The sequence below is a fragment of the Gordionus sp. m RMFG-2023 genome, chromosome 3, assembly GCF_954871325.1.
Source record: "Gordionus sp. m RMFG-2023 chromosome 3, tfGorSpeb1-WG-v2, whole genome shotgun sequence".
NCBI classification, from domain to species: Eukaryota; Metazoa; Nematomorpha; class Gordioida; order Chordodea; family Parachordodidae; genus Gordionus; species Gordionus sp. m RMFG-2023.
In genome coordinates, this window is record NC_088777.1 from 15,205,340 (window position 1) to 15,226,099 (window position 20,760).

The 20,760-nt window shown below is 24.1% G+C and overlaps 2 protein-coding genes across 3 annotated transcripts; both read left to right on the top strand.

Moving 5' to 3' along the window:
• The first annotated feature begins 4,409 nt into the window (after positions 1-4,409).
• Positions 4,410-10,316, top strand: LOC135926332 (uncharacterized). The gene is made up of 6 exons (XM_065462172.1): positions 4,410-4,494; positions 4,536-4,588; positions 4,630-4,745; positions 5,789-5,847; positions 8,522-8,573; positions 9,847-10,316. Exons 1-6 carry the CDS (start codon positions 4,471-4,473, stop codon positions 9,882-9,884), a joined length of 342 nt encoding a protein of 113 aa, XP_065318244.1. The 5' UTR covers positions 4,410-4,470; the 3' UTR covers positions 9,885-10,316.
• A 1,720-nt stretch (positions 10,317-12,036) lies between these two features.
• LOC135926241 (uncharacterized) lies at positions 12,037-20,256 on the top strand. 2 transcript variants are annotated; one of them, XM_065462043.1, is made up of 8 exons: positions 12,037-12,256; positions 12,300-12,395; positions 12,436-12,812; positions 12,858-13,101; positions 13,150-13,281; positions 13,400-13,954; positions 15,777-15,862; positions 19,315-20,256. In XM_065462043.1, the coding sequence occupies exons 1-8, from the start codon at positions 12,103-12,105 to the stop codon at positions 19,738-19,740; spliced, it is 2,070 nt and encodes a 689-aa protein (XP_065318115.1). In that variant the 5' UTR covers positions 12,037-12,102; the 3' UTR covers positions 19,741-20,256. The 2 variants fall into 2 exon arrangements, with proteins under 2 accessions (XP_065318115.1, XP_065318114.1); XM_065462042.1 differs by having other exon boundaries at positions 12,858-13,281.
• Positions 20,257-20,760: the final 504 nt, after the last annotated feature.

Consider the following 20,760-nt stretch of genomic DNA (forward strand, 5'->3'; position numbering starts at 1 on the left):
TTTTTTACTTAACATAAAATATAGACAAATAATTTGGGAAATGCAAGACATACATTAAATTTATCCGAAAAGCTACAATAACCCTATATACAATTTATTTTTTATATATAATTATAATTGATCATATTACCAAAAAGTATAAGAGTCGGTTATTTTTATTTTATTTGTAATAATTCTTTAATAAGTGGTTTGCCCTACAAAAATACGAATCGAATAATGGAATTATTCGTATTCGTATGAATAATAAAATGATTATTCGATTCGATTCGAAAATTTTATTTACCATGAATTAAAAAAGATCTATTATAAAATTTATTTTGTAAAATTTAACTAAGGATAAAGACAAACAAATTTTATTAGTGAGACAAAATAGAAGCATACATATATAATATATTTATATACAATGTGGAAAAATCAATATAATATTCATATCTATAATGTAGAAGATAAATCTGACAACAGCCAATTTTTCAAACATAAAGTTTTTCGGATTGTTTCCTCCTTTAACAAAAATGATTTGGATTTATAGGTTTTAATTCCAAACACTGTTCATAAAATTTAATTATATTGGGAAAAGAATCAAGAATATAATTTTATAAAGATAATATAAATTTTTGTGAATTTTGATTCATAGTAGAATAATGAAAGTTTTAGATTATTTGATTTGGGCAATAAGAAATTCTTAATGAGATTCAATGATGATCTTTAATCCCAAACACTACTTTGTTGTTATTAACATAAACTAAAATAATATATAAGTCAAAGTAATATTCTTTTTAATGTGGGGAAATAATAAATTGTCAAAAAGCTATGCAACTTAAATAAGTACGAAAAACTCACATTAGCAATATTTTACAAATAAAGTGGTAAAAACTTTAGGCAAAAAGTCAAATTTATGATTTCTCCATCATCAAATGAAAGAGAAATATCAGGTTTGCCCGTCATTCTTGATGTGATGGGATTAACAGTTTATTATAATTGTATATGTTATGTGTTATATAAATTACCTTCTTCGTCCATCTCATACGTCATACGTCATAATAAGCGCAATTACCCTTTATCGCTATATGAAACAGCAGAGCTACGCTTGGACTATCTCATCCCATCTAATTGGGTTAAGAAATTTGGGGGTAACCTATGAGATGAGCCCATCCACAATCATAATAGAAATTTCTAAAGTAATGGTCTATTATGAGATAAATAAAAATGGAGTTTCAAAATTTGGCGCATTTTCATTATTCCACTAGGAGTTTATTAAATTGAAATAATTTCAAATAATTCCTAATAATAATATATGATTTATACATGATTATTTTCCAATATATATTAATACTATAAATTATTTTAGTCGAATAATCTCGAATAATTCGATCGAATAATAGATAAAAAATTATTCGACGAATAATATATTTTCCTTATTCGAATTCGATTCGAATATTCGAATCGAATAATTGTGTTATTCGTATTCGTAAAATACGAATCGAATCGAATATCGAATAACAAAAATTCGTTTTAGGTATAGCCCCGGCCTTCCCAGTTTCCCTTAATACGGAATTCACATGTTTTTTTTTACATCTTAAACTAATTGATAAATCAGATAATTCCCCTTCATGTGATGATAAATCAATTAAAAATTTAACTATCTCCGAAGTGGGATTCAAAATTATATTGGATACGACTGGGCTTGGAACCTCAAAATTTATATTAGCTTGCACCTGACATGTGAATATCTTTAACAAATTATTAAGGGTTGAGCTGGGCTGGATAAACTTTTTACTAATTATATGCTTCCTAACATTGTGAGCTTGGATCTGGCATGACATATATCGTAAAAAAATGAATAAAAATCTCATTCCCGGTCATTTTTGACGGGCTTTCTACTAGTATAATAAATGTTTTTAAATTAAATAGTCACTATTGGTAATTATCGCAATATTAACCTCGTCATATTAAATTCGCTTTAATATCCGTGATATATGTTTCACGAAATAGTTTTCTCCATATTATTTTCGCGATTTGGGTTTCGTTGTAATGTATTCGTATTAAATTCGCGATAAGAGTTTCACTGTGATGTATTCGCTTTAAAGGTTTCGCGATAAGGATATTGCAATAAAAAATTCCCCATATTTGCTTCGCGATAGTCTTCGCGGAATGGTATTAGCTAATGTAAATTCGTGATAAAAGATTTGCCCTAAAATCCATTCACGATGAACAACATTTGCGTAAAGTTTGCTAAATTGACATGAAACCCGAATCTTTATCCTTTTTTTTTGTCTAATCAAACATCAAAATTATAGCATCAATTAAAAAGTTTTAAGTTCTAAAAAATCAGGAATACGAGATATCATGATTTGTAATAAATAGAATATCATATCAACATCATTAAATTGTTAAAGTTATTGTTGAATATAAAAATTGTTGATCTATCTAATAAATATTTACAATCAAAAGTTTCATGCGTAGATATTCGTTGTTAAATAAAATTGGATCTTTTAATTTTTTAAATTAATTAATAATAATAATTAGAGAATCACCTATTTTTAAAGGTGTCAAGATTTTAAAATCAAGGATTATAAATTGTCTATAGGGACTAAAATCAAAAATTTAAAGCATATGTTCAGAATTAAAAAAAAACTTTCAAAATTTAATCAAATTTGTATTAATTTGCCAAAAAAAATAATGGACTCTTTGAATGTATAAAAAAATCTTAGCCTGAAGTCAAAGATTTAAAAAAAAAAAAAATCTGGTCGGAGCATGAAAATGTTATCTTCAAAAAATCCGGGCTGTGCATAAAATTTTCTAACGGTTTATGTTAAATAGTATGTCTATTTTAATTAAATTTTGGTCAATAATTTTTTTTAGATAAAAAAACATAGGCGCAGCTCTGGGAGGAGGAAAATCTATTCCCTACGAGGGTTTGCTTGTTCTCGTGAGTATCATTATATGCTCATAAAAAAATTTCCACCTACACCCCCATCCCCTTTCCCCAAAATATTTATACAATTCACTATAAAGTTGAATTTGGAAGAAAAATTAGTAAAAGTTAATAACTTTAAAATAACAACTATATAATTCAAAATTTTTATCAAAAAAAAGTGAGACCTAAAATTATTTTTATAAAAATCTAAAAGCCTCAAAAGACCCACAATAAGTAGACATAACCTCAAATTTAGAAAAAAACAATACCTAATAGTGCCCCTCCTCCCAGAAAAATCCTGGCTTCGCCTATGGCTTATAATTTAGAAAAAACTTTTTTAAAATATCTTAAAATTTGTAAAAATAACTTTTTTACAATATCTGAAATAAAAATTTGTAGAAAAAACATTTTTAAAATATCTTAAATAAAAATTTGTAGAAAAAGCATTTTTAAAGTATCTTAAATGAAAAATTGATATCATAACAAAAATAACAAAAAAAAATAACAAAAAAAAATAATAAAAAAAAATAAAAAAAAAAACAACAAAAAAAATAACCAAAAAAAATAACATAAAAAAATTATTTTCCCCCCTAAAATGGCAATAACCATTTATAATAAATAAAACCATAAAATAGTTTTTTTTTAAATTTCAAGCATTTATTATCAATTTAGTAAATTTTTTTATATATTTTTTTTTCCACACTTATTGTGGGCCTTTTGGGGCTTTTAGATTTTTATAAAAATGATTTTAGGTCTCAATTTTTTTAATCATAAAAAAATTTATTTATTCATTTTTCATTGGGGGGGGGGGGAGGGGGGATTAAATAAAAATTTTGACTTTGGGCGCATAGTCTATATTTTTTTATTTAAATTTTTTATCCTATTTATTCTGAATAATATTCTTCTATATTATTTTGCAATATGTCGTAAAAAAATAACATTTTCATTTTTCATTTTCTTTATTTTGTTAGTATTATAGCAATATCAATGATGTTATATATATCATTGATATATATATAATTTTTAAATTTGTCAATCCTTAATCCCAAACCTATATTATGTCCTTTTTTAGAATTCTTGATTTCTCACTATTGAATCATCACGGTTTGTTATCCATTACTATTTGTGATTTACCTTGAATTAGATCGTCATTGTGATTCCCAGATCCCACCCTACTTTATCGTAGTCCGATTGGCTATCAAAATTAGTCTCTGTTGAATAAAAGAGTTAAATTTAACTGAGTGCAATGACTTTCATATAGATTCCCATAATAATAATATATAAATCAAACATGGCTCCTGCTAGGAGGGGTAGGGGGATTCTGCATACGCCCATTTAGTTTATTTCAAATGGCTAAGAATTTGATCAAATTAGCCATTAAATATCTTCCTTTTTTAAAATTATAGTTATGGAATTTTTTAAAAAAGTATATCTTTCAATTGATATTCAATTTTGTAGATATTTGAAACCATGTTGTAACGTGAGTGCTGTCAAATAAGATGCCATAACTTGATGGAGTGTCATATAAATATAATGAAAACTTCAGCATATTCATGAAACGAATCGAAATTGAACAAGTTATTTAATATTAATCGAAATTATATCTAGTTTGCATTAGGAAAAATTATTAAAGCTACCCATTTCCGATGTGGATGATCCTTTAATTATTCAGTAATATGAATTTGTTTTTTAATTAAAAATTCTTTTTATAGAAATGCAGTTCCCCAGGAAGTTAATCAAGTTTTGGGTATTATGCGAGACAATTATTCAAAATTTGAAAAGTTTTTTGATACCTCGGACCAATTAAAATATTTAAATTATAACTCAGGTCTTAAAACATTTACTTAAAGTATACTATATATTACTTATAAATTATTTGTTGCAATTTGCAAATATTTCTAAAAAACTCATTTTCTATAGAGAAATTGTGTGGCGCTTTTATAATTATATTTGCAATAGTATAAACTTTAAAATCTTTTAATTAGTGTTTTTTATGCAATATATTTTTTAATCAGCACTAATACCACCTTTTTTAAACTTTGTTATTAACACAGTATCAACCAACTAATAATATAATAGAAAAAAAAACCAATATTATTATTTTATATTTATTTATGATTAATTCATACAATTAAATTAAAAGAAAAGAAGAAATAAAGGTATAAAACTTTTTTTTAAAATTCAGTGCATCTCTGATTTTATTTTTTACCTAAAATATATTTTCCAGAGCCAAAAATAAACAATATATTTTTTTAGAGTTTCAATTCGAATTTAAATGGGAAATATAATTAGAATGATCTTTAAATTTGTATTCCTTATGATTTAATTAATATATGGAAATGTATTTTACATACATTTTATTTAAAATCTTCACGTATTTTTTAATTCAAGTTTAAATCTTAACTCTTTTTGGTGTTTTTTTATTAGAGCCTTGCAAGTTAGCCCATAATTAGGCTCAAACCTAAAAAAAAATTTAAAAGTTTGAAGATTAAGGCCAGCCTTATTATATAAAAAATTGGCCAGGCTTGGAGTTTAAAAAAAATAGAAAATGATAGTTTTATTTTTTTTAAATGATAATATCCCCAAGATTAGGACAGGAATTAATGGTTTTTATTTAATTTTACAAAAATGTGTTATATTTTTAAATTAATAATTATAAGTGCAAGCCTAAGGCCTAAAATAAAAATTTGGACTATACTTAGACCCAAAAATAAATAAATGATATTGGTGGCTTTTGCTTAATAATTGATAAATATTTTGGGCTGGGTATGGGACAAATAAAATTCAATTTGCCAGGCTCTGGGGGTTATTGATACTTTATAATCAATCAATAAATAATGATAATAATATTTTATTTATTTATTGCGCTAGATAATTATTATGATTCAACACTTTCATTGAACAGGAAGGTATGGTGGAAAAAATTTAGGGTAAATTTATATATAATTATTTGAAAGGGTTATAACATTTATTTATAAATTTAAACTACCTTTTTTAATAGTCTTTCATTAGTTATATATATTTGTATTCTGATTGGTAGAGTAATAAATATGGTCAATTTTTTTTAATTTAAATGAATTTGATATTAGACATAGTTCCTTAGATGAAATTGAACTGATGACTTAAAGCTGTAACTCATCATCTAATATCAAATTTATTTATTCATATCTCTTCTGTAAATCACAGTAGTGATCTGCATCAGGCCTAATTTTTCAAACCCAGCCTGGCCCAAAATTTTTTTTACAATAGTTTTGCCAGCCCGACCCGAACCCAATTTTTTTTAAAAAATTTTGCCAGCCCAGCCCAAACCCTAAATTTTTTTTAAAATAATTTAACGGCCCGAATATTTAAATATAGAAAATTTTTTATAGTTACTCAAAATAAAAGACATATGTTATATGGCTTCTAGTTTCTATGAATTAAATCAAATATTTTTATTTTACATAAAAAATTCAATATAAAATTGATAAATTTAGATACATTTAAAAAAATTTCCAAGGCCTGACCCTAACTCGGCCCAAATTTTTAAAAAAAATATTAGGCCTAACCCGACCTAAACCCGATTTTTTTAAAAAAATTAGGCGGCCTACTTTTGCAGATCTTTAAATCACAGATGTCTTGCAGGATTAATATATATTTTTATAGAGATTTCAGAGGACAATTTAAAATAGTATTGTGCAATTCCCTTGCAAGTAAGGCAAATGCCTTATTTGGTATATTAAAAATTTAAATCTATTATTATTCTTTATAAACGTTACTTTTGAAAGGTTATTAGATTTACATGCTTAAATGTTTTATATAACTTATCATTTTTTAATATAATATTTTTAGTAGACAAATAAATTTTGCTATTTGATATAATCAAAGGAGTTTAAATGCAAATTGGGATAGTTTTTCCCAATAATTAGCTTCCTTAGACAAATAAACGTTTGGGAGTGTTTGATGTAAATGAGACATTAAATTAACCAGCTATTTTTATGGTTTCACTGCAAAATATGTAAATAGCTACTTCCTTTAATTTCTTCACAAAATATAACAATATTTTAACAATAAAAATTCTGAAATCCCTATTTTCCAACCTCATAGGATTTTCTATCTTTAGCTGATCATTCCTTTCATCCCATTCTAAAGTTTAAAATCTTTCTTGTAAAAAATAATGAGTTTTTCCGATTTTTGTAAAATTTTTGAGCAAATATCACTAATACCAATCTAAATCTGTAAAAAAAAATTGGAATGCCAAGTTTTTGTTTTAAAAATATTTATTATGATATTTGTATATTAAAGAATCTACAACACATATGCATGCTAAATATTTTTTTTAAATCTGTGATTAAATAGCTTGAAAAATATCTTTTGAAAATATTGCATAATAAATTGTAATTTACTGTTTTTTAAATATTTTCTTACCAATAAAAATTAAAATATTATATAAATATGTGGTAGATTCTTTGTGTTTAGATGGTCAACATTTTAATTTATTAAATTGAAATAAATTAACATTTTTATATTTATTGATTGATACTACTTGTTATTATCTTAAATACTTATTATTTTTTATTGGTTATTAGTTGAGGTGCTCAACATGATACTACTTAAATAATTTTTATTAAATTACTTATACTTTATTGTATAATGGATTTTAGATTTTATACGCCAAAATACTTTATTAATCTAAATTGTTTTCAAATAAATAAATATATATAAATAGAAAAACGGTTATAATAAAAACAACAATTTTTAGTTCAATTTAAAATAAGATTGATTTCATCTTGCATTGATTTGATTTTGGTATACAAGTAAATTCATATGGAGCAAGAATAACACTTTGCTATATATGAAAATATTTTAAATAATATTAGAACCATTAATTAACATTTATCCATCTTTGCCATAAAATTAACATTCCAATTTTTTTTATACAGATATAGATTGGATTTAGTGACATTTGTTTATAATTTTATTATAATCGAATCGGAGGAACGAACGATTTTTTACAAGGATTTTAAATCACAGTGGGGTATTTACACTTTATTTAATATAGAGTCATTATTTATAATTCTGTAGTTTTTATTAAATCCTTGATTGAATGACAATCTATAAGCGTAAAAATAGGTCATTTTTCATACATTGACCCTTGATATCTCCAAAAATATAAGAGCTAGGATGCTAAAATTTGAACACTGCTCGAGTACCTTAGTTTATATAAAAAGAGGTTCCGCGAAAATTGATTTTTTTTGATCGATTTGACATGGAGACCCTATATGATCATTCTAGAATAAGCATGTCTATAGCACGAACTAAATAATTTATCGGAAGAATTTAAAAAAAAAACATAGTTGAGAAGATATTTATAATATAATTTTCTTTAGCAGCCTATATAACAATTTTTTTATAAAAAAATATATATTAAAGAAAAGTACATTTAATATATATAAATCTATAATATAATTTCGATAATATTATAAAATAAATTAAATTGAAAAAAATTATCGACCTTTTATTCAATGGGAAATTTGGAGGAATTTATTACGATCCTATTATCTAAACTAAAATGTTTTTATATAAAAAATATATTTTTAAAAATAAATTATACGAATAATATAGGTGAAATTAGTCTTGGGCTTGCTGTTATCGACGGTTCTGACATTGTTATTGGGTTAGTTTTTTTTACAAATGTATATTATTTTAGCTTTATGATACTGTGAATTTAAGAGGAAAGAAAGAATAAGAAGACCAATTTTAAAATAAAAAATTAAGTTAAATAGCCACAACCCACGTTTTACATATTAATTAATTTATATTATCGGAATTAGACATCTAGAGCTGTGCCGATCCACATATTTTTCACCGATCCGATACCATATTTTCCGATATTGATTAAAAACCGATCCGATACCGATTGATTTTTCACCACCCTTCTTCGAACCAAATGTAATTAAGAAATCAATATTTTTTATGTAAAAAATCGAATTATGCAATTAATTTAATTTTTTTATTTCTAAAATAATTTAAAACAGTGGATATTGGTAGTGTTAAATGAATTTATCATTATTCCTCCCCGTGAAATTAGAATTCAGCAAATAATGCATTTTGCAAAATTATTTTTGTCTTTTGTAAAATATTTCCATAATTCAGATAACATATTAAAAAAAATTCTTTTATTTAAAGTATAAATAATAAAATTGGCATTATTTAAAAAGATTTAAAATAAATAATCAGGTTTCTATTTTTATAAAAAAACTTTTAAAATACTATAAATCTATTCTAAAAAATAAATAAAATTTAAGAGGTGTTGTGCATTTGCTTTGTTTAAAAAAAATTATTTAGAAAATATTATTAATGTAAAATAAATATACATAAAATAACAAAAAAGAAAAGTAAAAAGATCGGATTGGGTTTTTTACAGGTATCGGACTGATCCGATATTTTTGAAAGCTCGAGATATCGGTGCCGATCCGATATTTAATATCGGCACAGCCCTAGATATCTCTTATACAGATCTATCGACCTAATTGTTTTTATTTACAATCCAACCCTAAGAAATTATTTTTTTAAAAAAAGCTATCAAATTTTTAGGGTCGATTTTGGAGAGCGATAATCTGAATCAATCAGAGCTTATTTTAAAACTAAAGATTGGATTAATTAATCAAGATACATTCATCTAGATATTTTCGATTTTAAAATTTTAAGAATCTTGGCCGGGCAGTAAAATGATCAAAACTTTAAAAAATTATTTTAGAAAACACAAGTCGGATTTAAATTTTTTTAAAAATCTCGAACCGAATCCAAAAGATTTTTTTTTTCAAATCGGGATCTGTTCCTAAGATTTGAACCCAAATTGGAGATTAAGAATAAGCAATATATTAGCAAGGTATATTGATCAAAAACTTTGCATATTATTTAAACTTTTAATTTTTTTATATGTATAGTTCCGATTATCATAAAATTACGCAAATTGGAGCCGTGATTCAAAGCTCCTGACTAAATCGAACGAGTCATCATAATGCTGGAGCTGTTGACTTGTAAAATTTTATATGACAAATCAATGCAAATCAATGCTTTTATTTTAAAAGAAACCTATGGTTTCATAAAACGTCAATTAGCCTATTTTTATATTATATATTTTGTTATTTGTAAAATATTTAATTAACTTTATAATGTAAAATTGTTTTAAAGAATGATTATTATATATATATTCATTACAATATATGGCAAGTTTATATATTTTGTAAACTTAATTTATAACCATTATAATTTTAATACTGAAATTAAATTATTAAAGATAATAATAATTATAAAATATTAATATTTTTTAAAAAAACAAATCCCTTTTTATCAAAGTTTTAATGATATTTTTCATAGTAATGAATTCAACTAATCTTTGTAGTCGTGAAAATAAATTATTTTTAGAATTTTGCATTTAAAATATTATTATTAATGTAATGGCTTAACTTTTATGATACCAATTAGCTTAATGCCTATCTGTTATTATAATATAACGCATTCATTACATATATTATAGAAAATAGAGCATAGACAATATTAGCGCTTAATAAAATATAAATAAATTTATATGAATTATTGGTAGAGTGAACTGAAAGATAAAATTTTCATCTATTAGAATCAGATATTGGCCGGTATCAATACAGTACCCGCCTATACATCGGCCGTTAACAATTTTATTTTCACCTTAAACTTTCATGTTAAGGCCCGCCCCTTTGGGAGCTTATGTTAATTATACATAGATCCTTCCTCGAATAATTATGTTGGTTTTTTAACAAGGATGCCAATAAAACTCGTTATCCAGGAAAAGTAATTTACTTTATCAAGGGTAGCAACTTATTCTATTTATTTATTTTCCTCTCCCTGAAACTCCGCAACAGTTAAGTAATTTATATGATTTATAAATTTAAAAAAAAAACAATAAAATATTATTTCCCAGTACAAAAATATTTTTTGATTACTAATTTGAGCCATAAATGCCTTTCAATAATTGTAGTCGTAATTATTCCGCAGTAAAATTTTAAAAGTATAAATTAGGTAAATTATAATCTTTGTCTGATAAAAAAATTCTGAAAATATGCGTAGGAAACCTCCATGAAATAAACGTTCTGTCTGGAAATAGGCATTATTTAGGCCGATTTTGTTAGAAAATTTATGATTACATTTTGGTTATCGGTTTAAAATGTCGATAGCAAGCAAGGGTGCATCTCCTATTAGAATAAAGTCCTCAATAACATTTTTTTTATTCTACAGGTTTGCCCCCACTCCTCTTCCGTCAGAATAAAGCAGGGAGGCCATGATAAAAAAATATTTATTTTAAAAGTTTGTTCTTACTTATGTTCAATATAAAGTCGGTACAATTCAAAGGGGCAATTTTATAAATACTGAAAGCTGGGTCGATTCCAGAAATGCTATAATTGAATGAATCAGAAGATCAGATTCTAACTCGAAGAACTAGGAAGAGATAAGACACTGGGCTTATGAATGGCGGGCATGCCGCAGATTATTACAAAGTAATGTCAATCATTTTGTATTATTTATATATTATTAGTTGAGTTGTACATATATGTGTAAATATTTATATATAAAATCATTTAAAGTTTATAGATATTGAATATAAAAATAAATATCGGTCGATTAAATTCTTAATAAAAATATTTCTATTAGGGGACTATGAAAATTCGTAATTATATAAAAGAAAAATCGCTACGATAATAAGAACTTTTACATTGTTAAAGTAACTAGTTACATTTTTGCATAAGTTAATGAAAGTGTGCGTTTCATATTTAGCATTGTTATTTACTGAAAATATTGTACATATCATTAGAATTTCTAATAAATGAGAATTTCTTTAAAAATTAACGGTGCTATTTTATTAAAATATTAATAAATATTTTGTCTTTTTATTTATGATGTTGATCGTTAAATGCATTGGTTAAATGTTAACATTTTTATAATGAGAACTTCTTTAAAAATTAACGGTGCTATTTTAATAAAATATTAATAAATATTTTGTCTTTTTATTTATGATGTTGATTTCGTTAAATGTTAACATTTTTATGACTAATAAATATTTATCCTCGTGGAGAAATTAATCTATCATTCGACATTGTTCTTTGTTATACGATCCAAAAATTTTATTGAAGAAATAATATATTTTGAATTTGATATATTTAAAATAAATGAATTTACATTTTAAGGTGTATTTTAATTTTGATAATGAATTAATTATCAAAAGATTTTCGTTAATCAAAGAAAATGCTGAAAGCTTTGAGACTGTCAAAAGTGCAATAGAAAATTTAACTAAAAATCTTATTAAATCGATAAAATATAGAGGTGAAATATTATGATTACTTATTTATTAATGATTCCTATTTAGATGATGAAGGTGATATGATAACTCTTTCATCTGATGATGAAATTAAGGAAGCCATTCTTTTAAATAGAGATCATGTAATGAAATTGTATGTAGAAGGTATAATAATTTAAGCATTGTAAATTTTAAGCTGTTAAAGGTGAAAAAGTGATTGAAATTAATGTGTCTCAAACTTATTGCATGGATAATATAAATTCTTTAAACCAAAAAGATAATTTTTCTGATGTTAAATTAATTAATGAAAAAACTAAAATTAAATGTGATTACTCTGAAAAAAATAATGAAATTTATCATCCTAATATTATTTGTGATGGATGTGAAGGCTATATTTATGGGCCACGATTTAAATGTTCTGTTTGCTATGATTATGATTTATGCTCTACATGTGAGTCTAATGGCAAACATACACAGAATCATTTAATGCTTAAGATTAACAAACCAACAAACATTACAAGTTCTGACCTATATACACATATTTTAGATTACAATCTAAAATCTAATAAAACTGACAACAAAGTATTTAATTTACCTCTTTTTTAATACTCTAAATGATTATTTTAGAGATCTAGCACTTTTACCTGTTCAACATCTTCCACAAATAATGGCAAAAATTACTGCAATAATACTGCATCATCATGCAAAAGAAATAGTTATGATAATAATCAAAATTTATATGATTTTGGTTCCCTTTTGGGTGGATTTGATAAGTTTTCAAAAAATGGGTTACCTCATCAAAATCAGAAAACATTTGTTCCACCACCTCCCCCACCTCCACCTTTCCCATTTACATGCCCTTTTACATCTGGTTCTTTTAATTTGCCTAATTTTAACCTAAATGGTAATTTTAATGCAGGCAGGCAACAAAGAAATAATGATTTTAATGATACCTTTACACAAGGCTTTAATAAAAATGGTGGCAATTTCTTTTGGAGTAGTCTGATGAGAAGTGTTGGTCAGAGCATCAATACTCTCTTTGATCCTTTAGGTTAGTTTATAGATTTATATTGATTAAATTTTAATATTCTAATTAGACTTAGTTTGCTTTCATTATAAAATAATCTAATTTTTTTTGGATATTAATGTATATAAATATTTTATATAAGGTATGGATGTTCATGTGGATATAGCATCTCCAAATAAAGATTCTGGTCCAATTTTTTCTAGTAATATCAATATAAATTCTACATCATTTGATAAAAAATCTCCTGCTTCTCCTGATAAAAATAACCTTGATAGGGATGAATCAGCAACTGAAGCTAAGGAAAATGATATCAAACAGGATAATGGATACCAACCTAATAAAAATCCTATATTTAATCCCTTTGATTATATTAAAAATGTCACTGACATAATTATTCCTAACATAAAAATCAATATAAATGGTCAAAATATAAATCCTTGTGACACATCATCCATCAATCTAGGTTCAGCTGAAACTAATATCAATACTGTAGAAGAATCTAAATCTACAAATCAAGAAACTTTGCCTAATATAAATATTGACCAAGAATCTTATACTAAACCTGATATATATAATTTAGAAAATATTAAATCTGAAGTTAAAGATATTATAGATGATGGTGAAGTATCACACAAAGAGAAAGATAAGACAAAAGATAATAAAGCTACAATTTTAGAAGATGAAACCTCAAAAATAAGTAAAATTATTCTATAATTTAATAGGCTAAATTCCTCAGATTAAACTCAAACTCACTTTTTGGGAAAGGGAGGATTATGTTTGAAAATTCAATAAAAATTATTATGAGTTAATTTAAAAATAATTATAAGATTTTTTTTCTGTAGAATCATGTCCGTGATTTATTTAATATGATAGATTACAAATTGATTTAAGTATTAACTTATATCTGAATATCTTCACCCTTGAAATATGGATATTAGAGATCTGTGAAAGTTGGGCCTGGGTGATATATTTTGGGTTGAACCTAATATTTTAAAATATATTGTGATTCAATTTTGTGAAATAAAATATAAATTAAATTTTTTTCAGGAAACAAGGCACATATATTTTTCAGAGTTTGAAAATAAATTGTTGGCAGAATATTCCAAATTAAAAAATATTATATCTCCTATTTTGTGCATAAATATTAGAGCTGTTCCGATATTAAATATTGGATTGGCATTGATATTTAGTGTTTTCCAAAAATATCAGATTGGGTTGATTCCCGTAAAAAACGATCCTGTTATTTTATTTTATGTATATTTATTTTACATTATTATAATATTTTCTAAGTAATGTTTTTTAAACAATACAAATGCACAACACCCCGTAAAGTTTTTTTATATCTTTTTAATAATAACACCAATTTTACTATTAATACTTTAAATAAAAGAATTTTTTTAAATATGATATGTTAATTAAGGAAATATTTTAAACAAGACAAAAATAATATTATTTTTTTTAATTATAGTCTTAATTGTAGAAATAAAAAAATTAAATTAAATGCATAATTTTATTTTTTGCATAAAAAAATATTTATTTCTTAATTACATTTGGTTCAAAGAGGGGTGGGGAAAAATTAATATAAATATTGGATCGGTTTTGAATCAATATCCGATTGGATTGGTTAAAAGTATGTGTATCGGCTCAGCTTTAATAAAAGTAAAAATCTCAGAATTAAATATATTAAATAAAATTTAATACAGTTTACCATATAAATTATAAGAATAAAATATAGAAAAATTTTGATGATAAAGATTAATCTTGATTGTGCAATGTAGAAAATGTAAAACTATATTGCAATATAAAAGTATATTTACAAATATTTTGCGTATTAATTTGAATGAAGATGAATCTATTCACAAAATAACCATAATTAGTTAAAAAAAACTAAAAAGGATGAATTTTATTTTTAAATATTTTTGTGCCAAGTTTGAAAGACAAATAATTTTTATTTGGGAAAAATACAATTGAGTTAGACCAGGTTTGAAAAATTAAACCCAAGGCAGATCACTATAGCAAGATGTGATTTCTGAAATCTTATATATTGTATGTACAGAATTTAAGTTGGGCTTAGTAAAAGGGATCCACAGGTCAAATTTAATTGCTTAAAAAAATTAACTCTTACTTGTTTTTATTTAATAAAAAGGCTGATACTTTAATCAAATAAAACTAAATCATTGTTTTTATTAAATAAATTAAGATGTAAATGGCCAAATTTTCTCTAAAAAATATAATGTAATATCATTGAAAATAAAGTTGTAGGATTGATATCACGTTTTACTAGTTAAAAAATATTGATAAAATGAAGTAATTAAAAATAAAATATCTTATGTGCTCCAGGAAAATAAATCAAATTAACAAAAAATAAGATTACTTTTATAAAAAAATGAAACTTGATCTGGGCCCTAAAGATTTTCTGTTTGATTAAGGATGGGTAATATACATTATGTATCTAGGAGCTGGTAATCTAGAATCCTGATCAAAATACAATTAATTTCTATTTTTTACATTATATAAAGCAATGACTGAGGATTATGTTGAAGGTTCGGAAGATGATGAAATGGATATCATTGAAAAATATAACGATTACATTGATATACATGAGGTAGAATTAATTTAATTAATATGAATAAAATGTTAATTTAGACATATTAAAAAATCTTAAATAAAATTTAATGATTATATAGACATTTAATTTCAATTAAGAAAATAATCATAAATTAAAAGAAAAAATCTTAAATTAAATGGATTCTTATTTTGAAAAGTTGGATTAAAATATTATAACAAACAACTATTAAAATATTTTTATAGCTATCTCAAGTAGCTGATCAGAATGACATTTTTAGTTGGACTGAGAGCTATTAAAAGACCTAAATTATATAATAAATACAATTTACATGAAGAATATAAATACTTCAATTCATAAAGGAAATGAATAAATATGTTTGTATTTGAAAATACGATGATAATATTATGGATGCACTTATTTTTTATCGGATTGGGCTGATTTTTTGTATATCGGTTTTTGACCGATATTATTAAATTTACCGATTTGATCTGATAAAATAGCGTCTTAATAAAATTTATTAATTAAGAAAATATATTTATGTATAAATTATGAATAAACCTTTGTATGATGGTTATAAAGAGGGTAACTTTAATATTATCAAAGGTTAACTCTAACAAATGGATTTGGAGTTATAAACTCTCAAAGTCAATTGTAGATGCAAACTTGGTGTTAAGAATCTCAATTTGCTTGATAATTATTTTGTTCAAATATTTAAATTATCATTTTGTAAAAAATTCGTTTTATGGAAAATGTATAATAACCTTTAAAAAAACATACTTGCCAATATATTTTTGGTAAAACCAAAATGAATTATTTTGAGCTAACCTCAATTTGTTGTAAAAACTCACCAGATGTTTACCACCAGGGTATTTAAATAATGGATAAATATTATTTCGTTTTTCTTAATTTTGGGAGTTAAAAAACAAAATATAGGAAAGCTAGCTATACATTGATAGTTGATCATTATTATTAAATTATGTTAAATATAGAAAATACCTACAGAAACAGACTAGATTTTTTAATTTCAAGCCTATAGTAAGATAGACTGCTTTCTCTCATTGATTTTGATAATTTATAGAACCTTCTATTTTAGAGTTATTAAGAGCAAATTAGTTTTTTTTATCTTTATCGAAAAATATTTCATTATATTAAAATAATATTTTACAAATAAAAGTTAAAAAGATTAATAATATTTTACAAATAAAGTTAAAAAGATTAATAATATTTTTATGGTGGAGTTGGATATTTTATTAATTTAAAGGTTTTTGTATTATATTTTCGATGATTATTATGTTATAAATAAAATAACTGATTTTCAAACACTTTTTAAATATATAAGTATATCTTTGCTGGGGCTGGAAAATTCCTACAAAATTTTCATTGTGGCAACTTTTGCATGGGAATGGAATAAACTGATGAGAATCAATAATATTGCTTAAATTATAATTTTCAATTTTTATACTATTATTAATTACTTAATTAATATTAAATAATACATTCTTATACCTAGGTCCAAGTAATCTATTTTGTGAAAATCGTACAGTCAAATAAGATATATTTGTTATTAGGCTTAGAAAAGAAACTAAAAATGTGAGATATTAGATTATTCTGAATGAATAAATCAGAGTTGTTAAACTCTACTTTTAAAAGTAGAGCGCTATCGCTATTTGTCAAAAAAAGTAGCTCGCTATTAGCTACTATTTTTTATAAGTAGCTTAGCTACTTTTTATAAAAAAAATTCAAACAAATTTTTTATTTTTTACTTATAATGTTATTGTATAGTAAATATATAAAAATCAACATTTATAAATATTAAAATATAGTTAGTTTTGATTATAAAAAAATTTATGCAATAAAAATAAATATTTGTGGTAATTTGTACCATTTTAATAAAATATTATCAGCCCCAAGTCTAGAGCGACAATCAGATAGTATAAGTTTTGCCTTACTAAATAATCTCTCGACACTATCATTTGAGGGTAAGGGTATATTTAATCTTATATACATATTTTTAATATAAGATAGATTATCAATAATTTCATTTGCAAGTACATCGTATGTCTGGCATCCTATTATTATTTTGAAGGCTAATGCCACAGATCTTCCTTTTAAAGTCTTAGGGTCTTGCCAATGGCCTGTGATTCCCAAATAAGCTCAAAAATATTACTTCTGTTATGTGTCCAACTATCTGCGGTGGTACATATATATGATATCTCTGATAACTCTACTATTAGAGCATCTTTCATCATTTTAAAGATGATAGATTATCAACCAAGGACATTGGCTGAGCTATATAAATTATAAAATCAACAATAACTTTATCAGTCAATTTTTGAGAAATATTGTCATTTGCATTATTAATTAATTTGGTTTGAGTTGAATTAGTCTGGATGTAGAGTAGCCTATACCAAAATTATTTAGATGTTTCTCCATTTAAAACTCATGAACAGTCTTATAAAATAAATATTATAAGAATGTAAAAATGACAATTTACCTTTAGGTGTTTTTTGTGGTTTTTTAAACAAATAAATTTGAAACCAGTTTTGGATTTTATATTTATTTAAAAAAATTTTCAAATCTAGGGAATTGGAAATTTCTATTATAGCTATTATGAACATTTTCTTCCCTGGTATCTTCCATTTCATTAATATCATTGTCTGAATCACTTTCAACGATTTAGATATCCATAGGTGATGACGTTTTAAATTATTAACACGTGATTTAGGTTTATAATACAAATGAAAATATAAATTACAAATCCAAAATATATTTCAATTTCAAAATTTAATAATAAATCACAAAAATTATAATTAATTATGATATCATATTTAAATTTTCACATTATATTTTTTAAGTTATATTTTTCAGTAAATCCATAGCTCCGGATCCAGTTGAGCTAGATCTTTAAAAGATTTAAATAAATTTTACAATATATATAACAAACAACCAAGTTTTATTAGTTTGAAAACATTTGTCCAAATTATTTGTTCGTTTTGCATGGAATCATTAATAGATTGTCTAACTCTAGAAAAAAACCGTGACACCTTTATCAATTTTATTTAAACTAAATATGGACTGCTGGGCTGGATGTGCTCAGGGTTAGTTTAATGACCAAATCCTACAAATATTTAAATCTAATTTTGAGTTTTGTATAAAGAAATATAGCCCAAATTGTCCACATATTTCATTTTGTTAATTATTTTAAATTTTTAATATAATAATTTTATTGAATTAATTCTATAATATTTGGTCTGTATCCACCTTTATATTTACCTTTATTTTTTTGGTCCTAATTTTTTTTGAAATTCATATTTAATTTTTTTTAAAACTCATTTTTAAATAAAAATGCTCTATTTAGATTGTCATAAAATTTTATTTTTATAAAGAGCAGAGATGTATGTATGATGATTACTCGAAATCTGATATTTATTAAATGAGTTTTATACAATATACAATAAATTAATGACTAAACAATTTATTTATAATAGGAAGCTCTTAAAGAATACAACTCCTGGCACATGGTGAACAAAGAAGAAATTTTGAACTCGACCTCAATCCCACTTCCCTCATCATCATCCAGTGTCAACTTACTCTCCAACTCATTATCTAGATCGGCTATCTCTACCACTCAGCAACAAGAGGGACACAAAGAAGTTACAGAACCTGCTGTTTTAGCAGAAGAGGACCTTCCTACTGAAACTCCTAAAAAACAATTGCACGAAAATAACTATTATCACTCATCAATAACCGACAATGATTTGGATAAAAATTCTGATACCAAAGCCGCATTAGATAAAGCCCTCAAGCAATTAGAATCCATGGGGTACGTTAATGAAGGCGAGTGGTTAACACAGTTGCTTAGGATGAAGCAGTATGATATTCACAAAGTATTGGACATTATTCATCCTTATTAATAAAATTATTATTCAGAAAAATTTTAAAATATAAATGTTTTTTTGTTCTCAAATATATTTAATCATATTTTTTTTGTAGTTAACAAAAAAATCTAGTAGTAGATTTAGACAAAATTTAGTAGCTATCAATAATATTAAAAATTTATATAATTATCCTTTATTAGATGATAATTGCATCAAATATAAATATGATAATGTAATCCCATTAAACCTTTTCACTTTTATCATTTATTTTTTGGTCCCTTCTTAGGGATTTTATTTATTTTTTAAAATCCTAATTTGTATTGTGTTATATCATATAAAACTATGCCTATTTATATTTATTAAAAAAACATATAGTCACTACCTTATTTTTTATTCTTACCTTATTTTAAAATGTTAATATATTTAAATCTGATATCAAATATAATATATAAAAACCAATTTATAAATCTATTATTTTATAATTCTGATTTATATTTTTAAAAATATTTTAATATATAAAATATCGTCAAAATAAATCTTTTTAAAATTTTATCATCGTCTATCATGCTTTTTTATAAATATTATTTTTACCATTTATTCTCGATTTACTTTGACCAACACCAAAGTGCGGTCAATGTAATATCATTATCAATTACATTTTATATTTTCAAACAAAATAAATATATTATAGAATAAAATCATTTTAAAATAATTATCTCTGGATTTTTCTTAATAACGTCCTTTAAATACAATCTACATATATTTTTTACTATTATATGGTTCTAACTTCTCTTATGAGCAATTATATTTTTTTATTTGGGGGAGTTAGATTAAAATGGGAGTCCCCAAGGATAAGATTTTGATTCTAACAATTCGGTTACTTATTAACTCTTGAGAACATTCATTCATTATAAAAAATAACTCCAAATCATTTATGGAGTTAATTTGGGCCCAAACTTTAATGCATTAAAAACAATTTATCATTAATTAAATATTAATTTTTATCATTAATAATAAATTTGTAGCTCAAAAGTCTTATTTATCTTGAAATTATAA